The 18,934-nt window shown below is 38.5% G+C and overlaps 1 protein-coding gene across 2 annotated transcripts; it reads left to right on the forward strand.

Moving 5' to 3' along the window:
• The first annotated feature begins 6,950 nt into the window (after positions 1 to 6,950).
• UBE2D1 (ubiquitin-conjugating enzyme E2D 1) lies at positions 6,951 to 17,968 on the forward strand. 2 transcript variants are annotated; one of them, XM_009885634.1, is made up of 7 exons: positions 6,951 to 7,004; positions 8,193 to 8,256; positions 8,352 to 8,383; positions 11,172 to 11,249; positions 11,503 to 11,608; positions 13,932 to 14,025; positions 17,079 to 17,968. In XM_009885634.1, the coding sequence occupies exons 1-7, from the start codon at positions 6,951 to 6,953 to the stop codon at positions 17,122 to 17,124; spliced, it is 474 nt and encodes a 157-aa protein (XP_009883936.1). In that variant the 3' UTR covers positions 17,125 to 17,968. The 2 variants fall into 2 exon arrangements, with proteins under 2 accessions (XP_009883936.1, XP_009883937.1); XM_009885635.1 differs by lacking the exon at positions 6,951 to 7,004 and adding an exon at positions 10,597 to 10,714.
• Positions 17,969 to 18,934: the final 966 nt, after the last annotated feature.

Consider the following 18,934-nt stretch of genomic DNA (forward strand, 5'->3'; position numbering starts at 1 on the left):
GGTGGGCGCGTCTGGGCCGGTGGGAGCGGGCGTGAGGCGGAGGAAGGGCGGCTCTCGGGCTCCGTGCGGCTGCGGGACTCTCCGCCGTCCTGAAGGGCCCCCCCCGCCGCCCCCAGTCAGCGCTTTAAACTGCCGTTCACAAACCGCCCGAGGCGTTTCCCGCGGCCGTGTGACTGAAGGACTGGGTGAAAGGCGAAATGGTGTTACGGGGTTATCTTTAGCAGAGGTGTAAGGAGGGTATCTGTTGCCAAAATACCGCCCTCCTGCCGCGCACGGCTCCGTCTGCTCTGTGCTATCCCACGGTTGGTGTTTGGGGGTTGTTTTGGGGTTTTTTTTCCACATTAGGAAGTGCTGTCAGCCCGGGACTTCATATGACCTTTGCAAGTATCCCAGTTGTAGAGAGGGTTTTTTTTTTTTGATAATAGCTGTTAACAGCCTTTTTTTAAGTGAGGAGTGCATTTCTAGTTTCCTGGGGTTTGGCAAGAGCCAAACTGGTCATCCTCCAGTACTGACAACAAAAAAAAAAGAGGTTATGGATGGTAAACACAGAAGTTGAGTTAACCTTAGCGCATTGGCCGTGTTAGAGAATACATGGTGTTTTGTTGCTGTTGACGCGCCATGTTTAGTCGGTGTTTGTGCTGTCCTTGCTTAGTGACTGTGCTGAAATTTCTTGTTCTGAATTCCCTTTTTGTTATTGGAAAACAGTGATAGTGCAGCAATAGAATTGTATAATGAGCAGTTAACCTTGCAGCAAGCAGGTTTGGGATACCCCACAATAAGTATGAAGTTAGTTTTACAGATGTCTACCAGAAGTTGGTAGTTAGGTCTCATGCTGCAAAATCTGATTATGTCTTTACGGGTAATTAGGAGAGACTTTTGTTACGTCGTATCACATATTTGTTACGAATGTTGAATTTGAACATTATATAAAATATTACCAAATTACTACAGTGATTTTTCTGTAGCGGTGAATTTTGTCATGCCTCTACGTCTTATGGAAATGCTTTGTGTTCTCTTGGCTTTTCAATTTCCTACCTTCTCTTTGAGTATCTCCTTACCCTTGTGCTTCTATGAAAAGGATTGTTCTGAATACCTTTTCTTTCCTCTTGCTCAGTTTCATGCTACTAAGGTGAACAAAAAGCAAGTGGAGAGTCTGGTAATCTAGTATTTTTGAGATGGAGTGATAGTTTGTGGGCTTCCAAATGAGGTCCTGTTAGAACAGTATTGTTCTCGGTATTTTACTCTTATCACATTCCCCGGGTAACTTTTCTTTCTGCTTTAGAGTCTTCCACGTGTATTGGAAAGCCAGTTTTCTTTAGCGTGGCATTTAAAAACTTTGTGTTCGATAGGTGTGAAATTATGGGTTTATGCAGAAGTATCTTTCCTCCTGTTAGCCTTATTAGATTCTGTTTCTGCTCTGAAAATTAAGAAATGCTTACCAGGATGCTGACTTCAAGGTAGTGTAAAATTTCCTGATTAATGACTTCTGGTCTGAAACACGAAAAAGATACTAGGGAATGACCTACCAGAAGAGTTGAGGTTAGATTCAGAACTGGTTACCTCTTGCTTCCAGATTGCTGCGGAAATGACTATTGCTGGCTTGCTTTGTTTTGTTAACCATCCTCATCGCTATCTGCTGCCTTTCCAGGGTAAGAAAAAAATGCTACTAGAGGGATTTGGTCAAGAGTCTGCCTCCGCAGCAGCAGAAGAGACAAGTGGCAAGGAAATAGGATCGTTTCAGGTGGAAAGTTAAAATGCAGTAGAAAAGCTTGAAAAGACAAACTGTCTTGGTGTCACTGTAATATGTAGAGCTTTCCTGAACACAATGAAATGTATTTGTATGACTTCAGACTGGCTCTAAAGGTTAGTAGCGGTGTTGTATCTCGAGGGTAGGAACGGATTAGATCTGGGGTAGAGGAAGGACTTCATGGTCTCACAAAGTGCCTAGAGCAACTCTTTGGAGAACAAAGCGCTGTAAGAAAACACAATGGTACTACTTGGGAGCTTGTCAGTCTAGACATACTGTCTCAAATTAAGCTTGGGTGATTCAAAATTGTACTCTTAATGCAGCTAAGGGATTTTGATGGCAAGTGTGAGTGTTTGTTCATAATAATTTTGATAATATGTCTGTTTAGGATCAGAGTGCGCACAGAAGAAGCAAAGTCGAGATATGTAGAAATGTTAGTAAGTATTTTTTGTCTCATACCGGTTGGGACTCCAATTTCTAAATAGTATTGCCATTGTGATCTGTGTGGTTTCATCCCGTCTTTTGTGAATCTGCCTTGAGACACTCCTCAAAAGAGGACAGCCTGCAGACCTCAAGACTATACACTAATAATGGAAAGATGTATTGTGCTTGGGAGCTTTCTTAAAATACAAGCAACTGAAATAACGAATGAACAAGCTGATCATGGCACATGAAAACGCTGAGGGTGGAAGAGCAGTGAGTACATGAAACCCTCTGGTGTAAGGACAGCCGTCAGTGCCACCTCCATGAGAAATTCATCCCCGACTTCTCAAAAGGGTGGGGGATTCTTATTCATCTTCAGCTGAGGAGCCTGTATTAGTTTACCTTGTCAGTGCTTTACTCTGGCATATCGTGAAAGAGAGGCAGTATATTGCTATGCTGTCAAGAACTTTAGGCTGTGCTCTGTGTGTGAGGTAAAATAAATGTTCCTTGGGGCTGGAGTTGCTTCTCTGTAGTCTGTGATGCACCAGTGTAAGAATAATGCACGTTTTTGTGGGCGCTCTAAACTCCAAATGTTGCAAATTATGAAAACAAAACAAATAGTGTAGGTTTTAGTTGGGAAGCAATATTCTGCAAAGAAGCCTTTATTGTTACCGCCTCTGGAAATTGAGACACCGTGGCTTTTGTGTGAAATAGAATGTAATTCAGGCTGTCAGGTTATGTAAGTTAGTCTGTAGGTCAGTTCTGCCCATCCACCCCGTGCAGAACCATTTTTCTGAGACTCCTGTTCCAATCCTTTGTTCACATGTCTAATTGCAAGTCTGCTGTCCTGTCAGTTTAGTATAACAGTTGCAGAGACTGTTTTCGTCATAAATCTTATACTTCTGAGTGCTCCTCTAGTGTTAACGAGGGGTTGATGTTATCCTTGTTAATGGCTCAGGCTATTTTGAATTACGTAGAAACCCAGTGTTTACTTTCGTTATAGGCATTAAAAAAAGCCCCAAACTTAGAAGAGATTTTGAAACCAGTGACAAACTATTTTCTGACACGTTTGAAGACTGGTTTAAAAATAGCTGTTGGTTTTTATCTTGTTGGTTCATAGTGCTTGATTGTTTTTCTCCCAGAGCTCAGAAAGAATAGAAGCATTCAAACATTTAGATAGTCAATGAACTATATGTCTGTTTGTTTCGGTATGTGTTTCATATATGGGACATACAGACTTGAATATTTATGTTGAAAATAACTTTTGTTACTGTAAATTGACTCAAGTAAATAAAACTTTATCAATATTTGTGGTTTAGGTTTTGGCTTTAAACTGTTGAGTCACATGCTGTATTTGGATAGTAATAAACATACTAAGGAAACTTCTTTTTTGGATCCATAATATAAAATCTTTTAATTTGCTTTCAAAACATCGGCTGTGATATCCCAGCAGTATTCTTTGGCATTAAAACAATGTACAAAATAGCATATATACTTTATTACTAAGACTTAACTTTATATTGAGAAATGTTGTGATAAATATTTGCTTTGCATTTACCAAATTTATGAAGAACAGAGAATCCTTTAACTAGTCTAAGTATAATCACTGGTGGGTTTTTTTGACAGATGGTTCCAAACATTAATATAATAGCAGCAGTGTATGCATGGAGTTGGTAGGAAGCGAGTCTGTGGTCTACAGTGCGTTTTGTGCAAGAAATGAAGACCATAACTGGCAAATATAAACCCCCATATTTTAAATAACAGCGTGGAAAAGAGCTCCGGTTGTGGGTTTGTGTCGCTTAGAGCATTAAAATAGCTTTTAGTGATGCTGCCTGCAGTTTATTTTGGTCTTCTGATAGTCTGCAGTCTCTTTTTTTTCCTGACTTTTTTTTTTTTTAAACTGAAAAAAGGGAGATATTTTTAGGGCTTTTTTTTTTTCTTTGTTACTACTCATACCCATAGACATTGAGCGTCCATGAGTACTGTGCTGAGAATATTTGTCCCCTTGTTATCAAAGTATCCTTTACAAGCTTGTTCCAGTAGCTTTTTAGGAAAGAAGCCTGACTGCTAATGAAGCATCTAACTGTTAAACTGGCCTTCCAGTCTTCACCAACTTTATACTTCTATGAAATACATCCTGTTCTACTTTGACAAAGAGTACTAGTCTGCACGTTCAGAAATACTTCCAGCATTTATAGCTTACCATAGCAAGTGTTTTACATCTGTTAAACTTGACTTTTCAATTTTTGCCTCACGCTGCCCACAGAGTTATTCATTCAGTGTGTGGTGCAACAAACGGTGATAATTTGGAGGCTTTCCTGTGTCCATCTCCAGTAATTGTCATTTAGCATTTGTAGCATTATGCTAACATTCCTTTATTAGCTACACCTGGTCACGGATCGCACTTACTTTTGTGCTCTGCTGCTGTTCTGTAGTTTCAAACAGGAGAAATAGTTTGCTCTAGCACCCATTCACTGCAACCAGTTAGAGGTATGGAATTAACGGTATTCTATTCTACTCTGTAATATTTCCTATGTTTGAGAGGATTAGAAGATTTATTCCTACCGCTGTCCTCAGCTTAGCTGTTTTCTCTGTACACGTTTCTCCTGGCTGTGTTGGGATCGTCTAGCTCTTGATAGATACTTTTGTGCTGTGACATTCACCAGTGTTTGAAATAACTGATACTTCTGTTTGCATCTCTTGCAGATGAAATTTTGGTTTTGTATATTCTCGTAAAAGACATTGCACCGGTGTACACTGTAATTTGTAGTGTTGACTTTCTCTTTTGAAACTGAATCTGCACTGCTTTGAGTTATAGATCATAGGTCAAATTCTTGCACCAACATTTTCTATACCAGTAACTAAAAATATTGGTGTAGACAGGGCCTTGAAGTAACGGGAACCACATCATGCAGCTACGTAGTGATAATGCATAAAACATGGACAAAACTGCTGGAACCAATTAACTTAAAATTAAAAGGAAGTCTTTAGTGGTGACTGTGGAACGCCTTGCATGCCGTTCTCTTGCACTTTTCTATGAGGTTTCAGCACATTGTGCTTTGTAACTCTTCAGCCTTGTTTCTTGACGTAGCAAGGTTTTGGGCTTCTTGGAAAGAACATCTTTGCTGCTTCATGTCGAAAATTCTTGTATTCAACACCTCATTCTTTTGTGAATATGTAAAGTCGCGAAGCAGTTTTTCTACATCTACTCATTCTAGACAATCATCACAACTGTTCTGCAGTGTTCTCTGGACAGTGGCAAGTCAGTCTGACTCATGGGCGACATTCTGACAGTCTCCTTGCACTATTTCAAAAGATGTAGTGGAGCTTGAAGCCTAAATCTTACAGCTCTCCAGATAATTTTGCTTTGAATATGAAGCTTAAATGGCATAATTAACAGTATAAAGCTTAGTTCTTTGTTTTTATCACAGCTTGATCTGAGCTTCTGTATGTAAAGACTCAAAACGTTAACACTGTCAAACTCGATTTACATTTGATCATGTAACCATTTGCACTTCTAAACCACATTTGCTTCAATACATTATTTCTTATGTTCGGAAAATGACTTGAATTTGCTCTATCAGAATGTTGAAGTTTGGTTTGACTTTGTTTCCTAGCTGCGGAGGCTCTCTGAATGTGTCATTGCTTTCATTCAGTGAAGTACGTTGAAGAGAGTCTTTTCTTCACCCTTATTAGGGAAATACTAATAACAGGAGTTGCTAGTTCTGGGCCTCATCAAGGTGTGATTAAAACCATGTTGGTTTTGTTTGGGTTTTTTTTAATCATGGACAAATTTCAGTCCTTTTAGCCTGAACAAATCGAAAGTGTGTACCTGAGGAACCTTCCCCAGTTCTCCCAATTCTGAAGTGCGTGTGTACATATGAATGAAAACCAATTTGAGTGGTGTTGAGGTATGTAAAGATCCTGAGGAAAGCATCTAACAAATGAGTGTACCATTATAGACTTGTGACTCCAAAATTAAGTGGTTGCCTAGCAGTTTGCATATGCATAAAGGAACGTTTGCATATATTTTGGAGACTTTCTGAGGAGTTAAGCTACATATTTTTCCTTTCATTGCCTTTAATTGAGTAGTAAGCCATGACTGCTATAAAACGTGTGATTTCTAGGCTTTGAGTTCTCTGTTTCGCCTAACGATCTCATGTAGCTGGCTCTTTTTTTTTTCTAGTGGGTGTACAAGACTTCATCTCTTGTTGGGTTGGATCTTGAGTTGCAAATTAGAGTGTACAGTGGCTGTAACTGCTCTGCTCTTGGTAATGCTTGTAACAACTCTCGTGACTGCTGGAAATTTGAGACTTGTTGACTCCCTTCGTGTACTGGCAAGGACTTGGCTTTGCATAGATTACTGGTTCTCTGTATCGCTCCCTTAGCGAAATTTGAATCCTCCGATTAAAAAGGGAACTGCACTTTTAAAGGGTTTTGCTATTGCCTTTATTAGTAAAGTCTAGCCTGGAGTGGTGTCTCTGGACCAGCATACAGTTTCACCAACAGAAAACACTAGTTGGCAACCTGAGATATTTTAGTATATATTAAATAACTGTCTCTTATTTTAAATTCCAAAGATTGTTAGGAGTGACTTCAGAGCAAGTAGTAGTATTACTACGCTGTTATCTGGCTGAATATAGGTTGCAGTGCCTGTCTTTGAATTCGGGGCCAAGAGTGGACCTGTAAGAAGAGTGCCTGAATTTAAGTGCCAGGTCCATGGTAAATTGGGTCCTTCAAAGAGAGAACTCTGAGTTGAAATGTTTACTGGATGTTGTAAATGGATAAATATATCACAGTAGTTGGGAAGTGCAGAGTTTTAACCCTTCAAATTGTTGGACACCCTTCAAATTGTATGTAAGGTCTGATCATGCTACGTACACAAATTTTGTGCTTGAGTTAAACTTGGTTCCAATTTAAACCTTGATTTTTGGAAGTAGTTGTCTTGACGAATGATTTTTGGGTAGAAATGTTTTCACTGTTACTCCTTACACCAAAATCAAGGAGATATTTGCAGACCTGCTTATGTCTATTGTTTACTTAAATGTGTATGTATTGAGTAATTTCTTGACTGACTTACAAACTGTGGCTTATCACACATCTTTTAGCTTGTTTCAATGAAAATATTTGCACATAACTGTTAAACTTATTGCGGCACAGTTCCTATCAGCTTAGAAATGGCAAAAAGTTTTTTCTTGTTAGTACAGTAAAACTTCAGGCATCAAAAGTGGTATATTAAACAAGGAAAATGAACCGACATTAATGCCTGGCTTGTTTTGCGTTTGATATAGTGATGATAAATCAGATGAAAAGCTGAGCTGGTTTTGTGTAATTAAATAATAATTTTAAATTATTTGGGACTGTGTGGACTTGTGTAAGAGAAATCAGTTGACCTGCAAGAGCTGCTCTGAATGCTTCTCTTAAAATTTAACTTTCTTGGGGTTTTAGTAGTCATTTTGAAAAAAAAAATGCAGGGAATTAAGTCAAGGTATGTCAAGTAAGGTGTAGAGCTAATAGTTTTTCTTTGTTTTCTAGTTTACTTAGGAACCTTTGTTATCTTTATATGTCATCTCTAGGCAGACTGCAAGCATTTTATGAGCTAGTTTAACTCAGCTATTGTACATAGATTAGGCCAATACGAGAAACTTTTGTGAAATCAAAAGCTAAAGGAACAGTCAGATTAGTAGATAAACTTCTAAATTAAGTGGTGGATTTACAGAGAAATGAAGAAACCCTTCATTAGTTTCATTTTTTTCTGTGTCTGCTTCAGTATATCCAGCTTATTATGAACTTGGCTGTAGCTCTTAAATACTTTCAGATATTAATTTATAGCACAGTGTTGTCTTTAGCTGCAGACCTGTCTGGCAAAAAAAACCCTTTTCAGTTTCAAGTGATGATTTCTTTAAAAATACCACAGGTCAATTTAATAAAATCTGTTTGCGTTCTCACTGTTGAAGTGATGCTGCTGAGTGGTGTGTATTTCCATGTAGATGTCTTTCAAATATGTGTGTGTTGCTTACAGGAACTAAGTGATCTGCAGCGAGACCCGCCAGCCCACTGTTCTGCTGGACCTGTTGGAGATGACTGTAAGCTCGTTGTAGCCCGTTGTCACAGTTTACTTTTTTTTTGATTAAGAAAAAGTTTGGAAAATCTCTAATTGTTGTATCTTTTTTACTTTCAGTGTTTCATTGGCAAGCAACAATTATGGGACCTGTAAGTATATAATTTGTGCCCCTTAGAAAGTAGACTTTGTTTCCCTTTTTGTTACGGAAGGATTCGTTTGAGTTTCTGTAAACATGGCAGTCAAATTCAGCTGTGCTGTGTACGGAATAAAGATTTAGGGTGATACTGTTGTTCCCGGTAGTCTGGTACTAGTTTCTTTCTGTAACTGTTCAAAAATCTCTCCTCTTCATGAAGTTAGGCATGCTTAATCAGTTAGCTGCTATGTTTGAATTGGTGATGTGGGCTGCACAGTGAAAAGCTTACTTTTCAAAGATGATCATTTCCATTCTGGAAGATTGATCCGTCTGAAAGGGGGAAGAGCGAAAAAAAAAGTTGTAATCCAATGTTGAAGTTGGTAACTGTAAACAAGAGTCATGGTGCACAGGGTGGTTTTGGGGCTTTTAGGTAGAAGTTATTTGATGGCTGTGATGTGGCTCCGGCAAAAACAGATAGCTTCTGCAAACTGTAGGCTGGCAATTGTGGGTACTTTTGGTTTCTGGGCGAGAAAGGCCTGCTTTCCTTGGGTTGAGGGAGCTCTCCAGAGACCCCAGTTATGACTTGTCCAGGAAATTATGTAAGAAAGGACAATAAAGCTTGAGAACAGAAAGTTTTAAAGGAAAACTGAAAAGGGTTTCAGCGTAAAGAATGAAGAACAGCATGACCTGAGGGAAGTGGTGTTTATTAATATCATGGTAAGGAGTTTGTATTCCTAGTGGTTTTGTTTTGGACTTAGTAATTTGGAAAGAAGAGTTTCTGGTTCAGATGTTGAGCTGAACCACTGTATGAGCTGAAATTCTGAGACAATACTTAATCCATTAAGATGCAGCATCACGTGGTGGAGAAAAGTGGAATTGTGACTGCTTTGAGCCTGTTTCTGTGTTTTCAGCACAGCTGCTCTGAGAGATCAGTTGCTAATTTGCCAGCAGTATGCTGGAGTCCGTAGTCCAATTTGTCAATGGCCCAGCAGCAACTGAAATGACTGGCAGGTTTTTCTGTAGGATATCAACGCTTTTGCTATTTTTCTTTAACTGTGTTATTTCACGAAGTCATTCTGACCCTTGCCCTTCTGTGCTGCTTAAAGGTGAATGGCAAATCAGCAAAGAAGTTAAGAGTTACCAAAAGCTTATGTGCTGATTGCCACCAATGTCTCTCTCCTGAGTGACTCTGACCTGAGTAAGGGAAATACTAGCACATAAATCCCACATTAAATTCCTTTTTTTTTTTTTTCTTTCCTTCGAGTTTGGAATTCACCTTCCATATTCTGTGCTGGAAAATACTCTTTTCTTCACTTCAGGTTATTCAGATTTCTCTAGTTAAAGATAAGAATGAGCATCTCCTGCCAACCTTTCTCAGCCATATCTGTCAATGCAAAAAGAACGCAGTCAGCATGTTAATCCTTTGTCTTGATAACATAAGGAGATGGGGATGCACACCCTGTGTGTTTCCTGATGGCCTAAGGGAAGCACAGGCTGAAGCTTACCTTCAGAATTCACTTCCTATGTGTGGAAGCAGGATAACCTCTTTTCCTGCCTATGGGCATCATCAGTTTGTTTTACATACCTTACAAAGCATACTGTGATTTCACTTTGCCTTCTGTCTGACACTGAACTTGTCTCATCTTCTGCTTATTTTAACTTTGACAAATCCATTTAGTATGCATGCAAGCAAGCAGTCCTTTCAAACCTAATTGGAAGTACAGCGGCAATCTCTTCTGATGTTACCTAATGCTGACTTCTTAGCAATACTATATATAACCTGCCTTACATTGCAACACTCTGCATTTTGAGTAAAGATTACATGCCTTAGTGGACCAATTTGCGACTTGACCTCTTATGTTCTTCTCTAAAACTGTAATTTTTGCTCAATTCCAAAGTAAACGTTGTATTTAAAAAATAGTCTGCCTTTGCTTCCATAAGAAAACCCAAAAACTTGATCTTCTGCAGCTTTGCTGGGATTGAGTTCCTATGTTGCTGTTTTAAACTTGCCAAGTAACAAGAAAGGTTTTCTTTTCCTTCCCTTAATCAGAGATGGCAGCAGTGCTCTCAATCATTTAGCACTGAGACTTTTCCCCTCACTTTTCTAGTTAATGAAAATTAAAGCTTTCCTCAACACATGACTGCAACAAAGTTATTTCTGTCTATTAACTGTGTGCAACCTGGACGTAAACCTGTGCACATGTTCTCTAACAAAATGCATGTTCACAGATTTGTGCAGGTGACAAAGATGTTGTGTGTTTTAAAACTCCCTGATGTCATCATGATCACCTGAGTTATGTTGGAAAATCCTACTCTTTGCATCTGCAAAGAGAAACCACTTCTTAAGGTAAGTATATTTGTAGCTTAAGGATGGAGGAGGATCAGAGCAGCTGTGGTGTTGCACGGAGACAGGATTTGGAAGACCTGCTCTGGGTTTTGTATTTATTCCCCTTGGTGTGGTGGAGCTGATGGATCGGCAGTTTTTTGTAGCTCCACCGGTCAGACACTGCTCCCTCCCTTTCTCTGCCCAAGAAGGGCAGCACTCAGTAGCCGCGTTGCGCTACTGCAGTAGTAGCCATGGTTGGCTCTACTGTAGCTCTGCGGGCCAGTGGGAGGGTTCAGTTCCCTCTGTGCCTTCCCAGTACACAGCCTATAGTGGGCTGTGGCCCATAGCATGGGCTGTGTACTGGGGAAAAAACGGATTTTCTAAGAGACTCATAGCTTTGGGAGGTTATCTGCATTCAGAAGGGAAACTCCAAAATAACTGTAATATATTAATATGTTTTGTTTTCTTTTTTCCCCAGCCTGACAGTGCGTATCAAGGGGGAGTCTTTTTTCTCACAGTACATTTTCCAACAGACTATCCTTTCAAACCACCAAAGGTAAGTCCTTTCTCTCAGAACTTATGCAGTTTTTTGGTTAAAGCTTTGTTTCTCTTACCTCTTTGAGGCTTAATTTTGGAAGTTAAAACCAGCACTAGGACACATGTTCATAGGGGATGAACAGATAAGACCGTACAATAGCTTGTGTTGGCAGATCTAGTTTAACTGGAACTGAAGGGACAATGTTAAGGGTTCCAAATGTAATAAACAGAACTTGATGTTACTTGTTTTTTATTTATTTTTCTAATTCCAGATTGCTTTTACAACAAAAATATACCACCCAAACATAAACAGTAATGGGAGTATTTGTCTTGATATCCTGAGATCGCAATGGTCACCAGCTCTGACTGTATCTAAAGGTAAACTCACAGATTTGCTAGCGGATTTATGAAATTGCATACACTGCCATGACGCTTCTTTGTGTATTACTGCATTGTCTAAGAGTGGCAGTGGGAACACATTTATCCTGCATGTTACAGAAGTGGCAAATTCCATTGGAATTCTTGTTACAATCCAAGATCTTGCATAGTTTATTTGGAGTGTCACCTTAGAGAAAATATTACATGCATGGTGAAGAAATGTTGTAAAACAAGTTGAGTAGGATAATAAATGTCCAATTAGCCTGAAATGCAGCTTCTATATTATAGCTGACTGTGCATGCAGAACTGAGGAGAAACTGGTGAAGAGAGCTTCAAAATCAAAGGAATTTGGATGTAAATGGAAAACCCTGATACTGACGTGTGTGGGCTTACCTGATTGCTTATTGATGGCTCTTTGGGTTGCCTGAGCATCCTTGTGTGGGCTAAGGTCTCAATTACACTTTATTTTAAAATGAGAGAAATTGTTCTGGTTTGCATTCCTCAAGGATGAATATTTTAAAATGTAGCTGCTTTCAAAGTCATCATAAAAGATTTATTAACAGTTAGTTTCAAAGTAGTTAAACTTGCTCAAGTTGAGCACTGCAGATTTTTGGAACGTTGAGGTTACAGTTGAGCAGTTCTTTTGTTGTAGTCATTTTGCCTCACTTCAAAAGCAGCTTAAAATGTGGGTGCTATCATTGTTTTTTCTCGCCCATCTTCAAAATGCTTAGGCACGCTCTTAGTCATATTACCGAAAGTTCTCATGTGACTCAAAAGGTTAAACAGTATCACATCTTGCTTATGTGCTTGAGAGTTCTCTAAACCATGTGTCTTTTTTTAGAACAGTGTCATTGCATGTGGTGTACAAGCAAGGAAAAAATTGTTAGTCTTTGTCCAATGGAAATTGCTCTATGCAAGCCCAATTGCTGTATCTCCTTGGTAAAGCAACTTCTGCTTATGCGTAAAAACCCCTGTGCAGTAATCTCACAGCTAAACAAAATCTAACTATAATACTTCCCTGATGTAGTTGCTGAAGACCTGAATTACTATTGCGTGTAGTTGGTATTAACTTTCCACAGAAATTGGTTTATTGGTTTATTACTGAGAAAAAAATGTCTTGTTTCTAGTTATTCAGAAGGTATTTAGCAAATGAGAGTTGGCACTTAAATCATGTTTAACAGCTGGCATTTACAACCGAAGACTCTTTAAGTTTTTAAATCTTCAGCGCTTTTCTGTGTCTTTACTTGTTGAGCGTTCCTTCAGTTATAAAGAGGAGCAGTCTGCTGGTCTTATGTGCTCCAATTTGACGTGCTTTTAATGTGCTTGCACATTATATATTTCATAAACTGGAGATCGGCTTAGTGGCTTGTGGAAATTTCTCCTTTATAGTTCTGGTTTTACTGAATCAAAGGATTGCAACATACTGATAGCACCCCTGATTGGTGTGACCAAGTATTCTAACCTGATTTTCTAATATTGCTGGTATATTTGGCACTTAATAAAATGAAATATGTCAGTATGAAGTGATCCGACTTACTACAGCTGAAAATAGGTGTTAGTCTGGGCTCTTGTTACAAGAGAAAGCAAGGAAAAAAAATTCTGTTCTGCATCAGATTCTCATTGTAGCATCAAATTCCCTCTCACTACATGTTTAGAATTGTTTAACTGTGTAACCTTGTCTTCATGTTAGCTCTGAGTCTAAAAATAGAAATTTTCTGAAAAATATGGACCAAAAATGTTAGGAAAAGCATATATCCTTAGTTCAATACCAGGAAATTAATATGGAGTTATAAATGAATACCTACATGTGGTACTGATGAAGTATTTTCCCAAAATGGCAGTCACACCTCTATCAAATTAAGTGAAATATTCATATGAAGGAAATAATAACTCTCAGCACAGAAGTGGAGAAGGATATGTAAAAAAGAGTATTGCACAGCAGTGTAATATTAACAATATTAATTATCTTAAATAATTGTAGATGGAAGAACTCGATTTGATCAAATATTTATAGGGAACTATGGAGTCTGTAGTTTGTTTAACAGTCATAGGTTAAAACATGGGAGAGAGTTCATTATAAAAGGTACAGGTCCATGGATTGCAGGTTCTCTAGGTAAGTATCAGGTGTTGTTTGCTTAGGACCTAGAAAAATGGTGCTGTATAAACATTTCTGAGCATAACTGCTATGTGAAAGCTTAATACTAATATGCATTCTCTTTCCAATCTAACCCTCCACCACCCTTCTTCAGTGTGCTGGAATATATTAAAGGATTATAGAAATAAAGCAAACTAACTTGTTTAATCTAGTGTCTCTTTTATTTAGTTTTATTGTCCATATGCTCCTTACTTTGTGATCCTAATCCAGATGATCCATTAGTACCGGATATTGCACAAATCTACAAGTCAGACAAGGAAAAGTGAGTATAACATATACATATTTGTGTGTGTGGTACTTGCAGATGGTTATCTGCTATACACCTTCTATCTTAACTTTTGAAGATAGACTTTTCATAGACTTCTACAAGATTAGATTTTTAAATCTTGAAAATATCGAGCAGTGGAATGGCAAGCAGGAAACTGTAGGCATACACACTGTTGGATACTGACTGTTTGGGGTTTTTTGTACTTAGCTGCATAAAACCTTCACACTTTTCTGCTGTGTGCTTATATTCGTTGCATGAAAAATCATTTTCCAAATAGGAATTACTTGTTGCTACTGTGATCCTCTGGTTGTAAAACCTGTGCCTTTAGTACGATGTTGGGTATGTTCAACAAACATGTATTTGATGCAATTTTGCAAGTGTAGGATAGACTGTTTAGTGCTAAGAGCCATTGTCACATTTACTGCAATTTACAGTGTCTTACAGAGAAAAAGAACCTCTTTTACTTTCTGTAAGAGCTGTAGAATTTGCAGGAAGTTTCTGATGTTGGGTAGGTAACGCGGACAGCACGTAACTGGAGCATTACATGCTTCTGGACCAAACCTGATTTTGATTTGAGGAGATTTAACTTTAAAAGTACTCCACTGACTGAAACATTTATGCTGGGGTCTTTTACTTATAGTGCAGAGCGACCCGGATTTCCCAAAGTTCAGTTTTAAGGTTTGGTGACTCATTGTACATCACTCTGAAGGAGGGTTTTGAAATACTGTCTTATAACTACGTACATGGCTGAACCCTGACAGTACCAGTTAACAGGATTTAGAGGTCACTAGCAAGCCCAGTGCTTGCCATAGCGGAGTTTCTTTCTAGAAGAAACCTCTCTAGAGTGACTCCTTTTGCCACTCAGACTTTGAATAGTGAAATTTATGGATATCTAAGCAGTGATGCATTGATTTCTTAAGAGTTTCTTGCAGTTGTGGCTGGCAGGAAGCTTGGGCACTTTATTCCACAGATTAGACTGCATGATTTCCAAATGATTCCATGGAGGAAATACTACCTATGTGAGATTTTTCCATCTTCGCTGCTTTCTGCTGGTGTATCAGCTACCTGCTTCTCCTGGGCTTACAAACTTCAAAAGGGAAAGGATTACTTCCAGGAAGGAAGTATTTTGCTTACTACTGTGAGATTCGGTTGAACTCGGCTGCTATAGATATTTTGAGCACGATCCAGGATGTAGTCTGCAGTCTATCAGCGTGCCCTGAGCTGCCTTCTGTAACAGGGTTTTAGCACCTGTGGATTTTCTAGGTGTGGGGGGGATTAAGAAAGACTGAAACACAAGATCAATTTAGGGTAGTTAACAAGGAGTAGGAGTCTCTAAGTTTTTCCAAATACATCCAGTCCTAATTTGCCAAGAATGGAATAACCCTTCTGCAAAATGAATCTGTCACAAATTTTCTGGTGGCCTTGAGAATGAATTAAATAATTACAGCTGTGCAGCAGATTCATAGACAGCCTAACCACGGCTGTTTTTCTGACGACTTCTTCAAGCTGCAGAGAAGGTTATGGATTTAGTTTGGGGCAGGCTTTTTATCCTTGGTACTGAAGCTGCTTTTTGGTAACCTTGCTGTTAACTATTTTAATTGTTAGACTTTTTGCTTGAGATTCTGTGCAATGTTTCTGATATCCACAAGAATTTTTCACTTTCTGGTAAACTGAGTGAGAAATTGTGTGGTACCTATTTTTTAGTACTGAGGCATTGAAGACTTCTTGCAATGCATGCTAATTAGCCTGTGGTTCATCATGTATCACAGGTCCATGAAGATGTGAGCATTGCTCAAAAGTCCTTGAGGACTGGATAGAGGAGGAATGACGTAGAAGTTACGTGGAAGCCTCTGGTCTAGTATTTCTCCCCCTAGAGTAAGAATTACTGAAATGGCCTTTTTCTGACAGTTCGATGTCTGATGCAGTCAAATCATATAACCCACTTCTGAAGTGCCAGAACTCTGTGGCTTGTACTGCAAAGCAGATGGTGTTCAAGCTGAGGATGTTGTGCCTCAGCTTCTGCCCATTTGTGTCTCAGCAGTTGTCCTGCTTGCTTAATAGCGATTTCAGCTGTTGTGCCTCCTGTTTTTGAAGGAAGTGAACAAGGGCTATTTCTCTGTCTCCAAAACTTGAGGTTTAAGCACTGCTGGAGAAAGTGAGAGAAGGTGTAGTCTTGATTGTAGCTTTATCTTCTTATGCTGATCACCTGTTAAATTCTTTTAATCTCAGCTTGGATTTAGGAAATGAAAAGTATGGCATTTATCTATGGGTATTTTACTGTAAGTCAAAATCTAAAGACTTGTACGGTAGCATATTCTTAAGAACAAAACCAGTCAGTTCATGAGTTGCTATGCTGTTCCTAAGAAATGGATTTAAAAAACTTATCAACCATTTTCTCTGGAGGACCTGGGAGAAAGTGAATCTAGTCTGAAAAGTGGAATGTAATAAATGTGAGGACCAGAGGGAAAGTTATTGACTCTCTCAGGACATTTACCATTGGGAGTGCTAGTCAGCTTCATATCGGAAGGAAAAGACCCAAGACTTAAAATGCTTTTCAGGAAATTTTCTGTTCAGGTTCCGGAGTGCAAGAATGGAGAATTAAAAAAAAAAAAAAAATCACTGTGCCTTCTTTCCCCACCTTTTCCAAAACCAGTTAATTATACTGAATTTTATGCAACTAAAATGAGTTAACTTTGTCAGACTGTTAATAGCATACACATTTAGGAATAATTGACAACAAATTCCTGTTAAGGTACAAATAAGGGAAGCAGCTGTGAAATGCATATTAATTACGCACAATGATACGCATTTTAATGCAAACCTCTGAGGTTGGTTCTAAGTTTGAGTCTAAATAGCTTTGACGGGTAGCCTTAAAAACTGAACATACAGTGGGTGTATGTTTCTTGGCTTTTAGACTATTTAATGTTGTTTGAAATGAATGCTAAGAGGTGAAATGCTCAATAACATCTCTATTAAGTAAATATGTGGCCATTGTCAATGTATCACTAACAGCTCTTCACTGTTATGCCTTCTTTCTGCACGTACAGATACAACAGATATGCAAGAGAATGGACTCAGAAATATGCAATGTAAACTTGTGAAGACTTTTTCGTATACCACAGAGTACTGTAAATTCTAGGGTTTTTTTCAAAATTAGAAGGAAATGGAACACCTGTTTCAATGTATCACGAGGCCCCTTGAATTTTTTTTTCACCCATGTAAGTGTGTTTCTGGAGCAAGGGAGAACAAACTTCCAAAAATAAACTTATGACTGTGATAAGAATATTTATCCTCTTTGTATGCTTTGCAGAAGACATTTATTATGGTTTTTAAGAGCTGGACATCTACATCTTCAGACTACGAGATCCATAATGCAGTTGTAAAGCAACCAAACTATTTTTGCTGGAAAAAGTAGCTGTTTTTATGTGATGAATACTGTATGTGTGTCCTTAAAGTATGCTGTCTGTTTCATAAGTGTGTTCAAATTTCATTTTGTTAGTTCACTTATATAATTTGTAATTTTTTTTTTACTGTATAGACTAAATATTTTATTTACCACGTAAGTCATTTCATTTTAGACTTACTTGCTTGTGCACAGTATTGACAAGATACAACTGCTAGTAATGAAAATAATTGGAATATCCCACCCATTAGGGAATTCTAAAGACTGACTGCAGATTTCTTAAAACCTAAAATGATCTTTGCACTGTAATTCTTTGTATGCTGATTATGGAGAAACACTTGTTTTTGATTCTGTTGCATACTTGACTTAATTTTATTGCAATGTGAACTAATTGCACTGCTATGTAGAAAGATACGTAACCGTTTTGTTGCTATTCACAAATGATTTTTGACATGTGGGCAACATAACACTATCACAGACCTTTTACAAATCTAAATGTAGCCTTTTCCATATAAATAAAACGCATTTTCTACTACTTGTCTTGGCTTTTTTTTCTTTTAAACCATGCATATCCTTAAAGTGCTTGCTCTAACGTTAGAGAAACAAAACGCTAAGCGCGCATGTGTCTTGTAGACAAAAGGGATGCAGAATGTACTGCTTAGAACTGCGTTGCAATTAATTTTTATGCTAGCTTTAGCCTAATTTATTTAGCATGCTATGCCCGTTGTTTTATATAGGATTTCAAGTAGCTTAAGGACATGGTACGTGTATATCCATTTCTGGAGGAAAAACCTCGGGTGTTTGAACATCAAACACTTCAGCTAAGGGTGGTGTGTATGCAATATCAGACTGTTACAGTAAACTTCTTGCACTTGAAGCTAACTTTTTCATTAATCGGCACTTCAGTTGCTTCAGACTATGCATGTGGAAAACCAGTAGTGCTGGAGAGGGGCGGTCTTCTCTTAAAGTACATAAAAAGCAGAAGAATGTTGATTTCCTACTGCACATTCTTATTGGGTATCTGAAAATAAAAATGTGTGACTGATGTTCTTCTCTGTACCTTGCACATGAAAGAAAAGTGACTTGCAGTTGGGAAATTTGTCATCCTAGAATACGTTTTTAAGACTACAAAAATATTTGGCTTTTTTTGCTGTAGTTGAATGCCAAACTGGAATTTGGGATGTGGGCGGGAAGCATGCACAGTAGGAGCTGTTGTTCATACCAATGGAATCTTGTTACCTTCACGCTTGCTGACTTACTGACCCTAACGGGGTAAGTTGGTCACGGACGGGGAAAATGTCACTTCTGTGCTACAGCTTTTGTCTATGATGTACCGATGGAGATCGGCTTTATTGATCTTACACTATCCTTGCTCGCTTTAGATTGTAAGCTGAGTAAATGTGGAGGGTTTTGTTATTGATATTAGTGCTTCATTATACTTGAACTGGGGCGACGTCGCGAGGAAGGCTAAGCTGTTGTTTATACTTATTGCTGAAATGG

Source organism: Charadrius vociferus, unplaced genomic scaffold, assembly GCF_000708025.1.
Source record: "Charadrius vociferus isolate BGI_N301 unplaced genomic scaffold, ASM70802v2 scaffold335, whole genome shotgun sequence".
Lineage (NCBI taxonomy): Eukaryota > Metazoa > Chordata > Aves > Charadriiformes > Charadriidae > Charadrius > Charadrius vociferus.

What these genes read in the sequence shown, in the direction of transcription:
- UBE2D1 (XM_009885634.1), top strand. Translation starts at nt 6,951, where the DNA reads ATGGATAAATATATCACAGTAGTTGGGAAGTGCAGAGTTTTAACCCTT. An exon ending in AGCTCTGACTGTATCTAAAG is followed by an intron (nt 11,609 to 13,931) that starts GTAAACTCACAG and finishes TCTTTTATTTAG; the next exon opens with TTTTATTGTCCATATGCTCC. An exon ending in TACAAGTCAGACAAGGAAAA is followed by an intron (nt 14,026 to 17,078) that starts GTGAGTATAACA and finishes CTGCACGTACAG; the next exon opens with ATACAACAGATATGCAAGAG.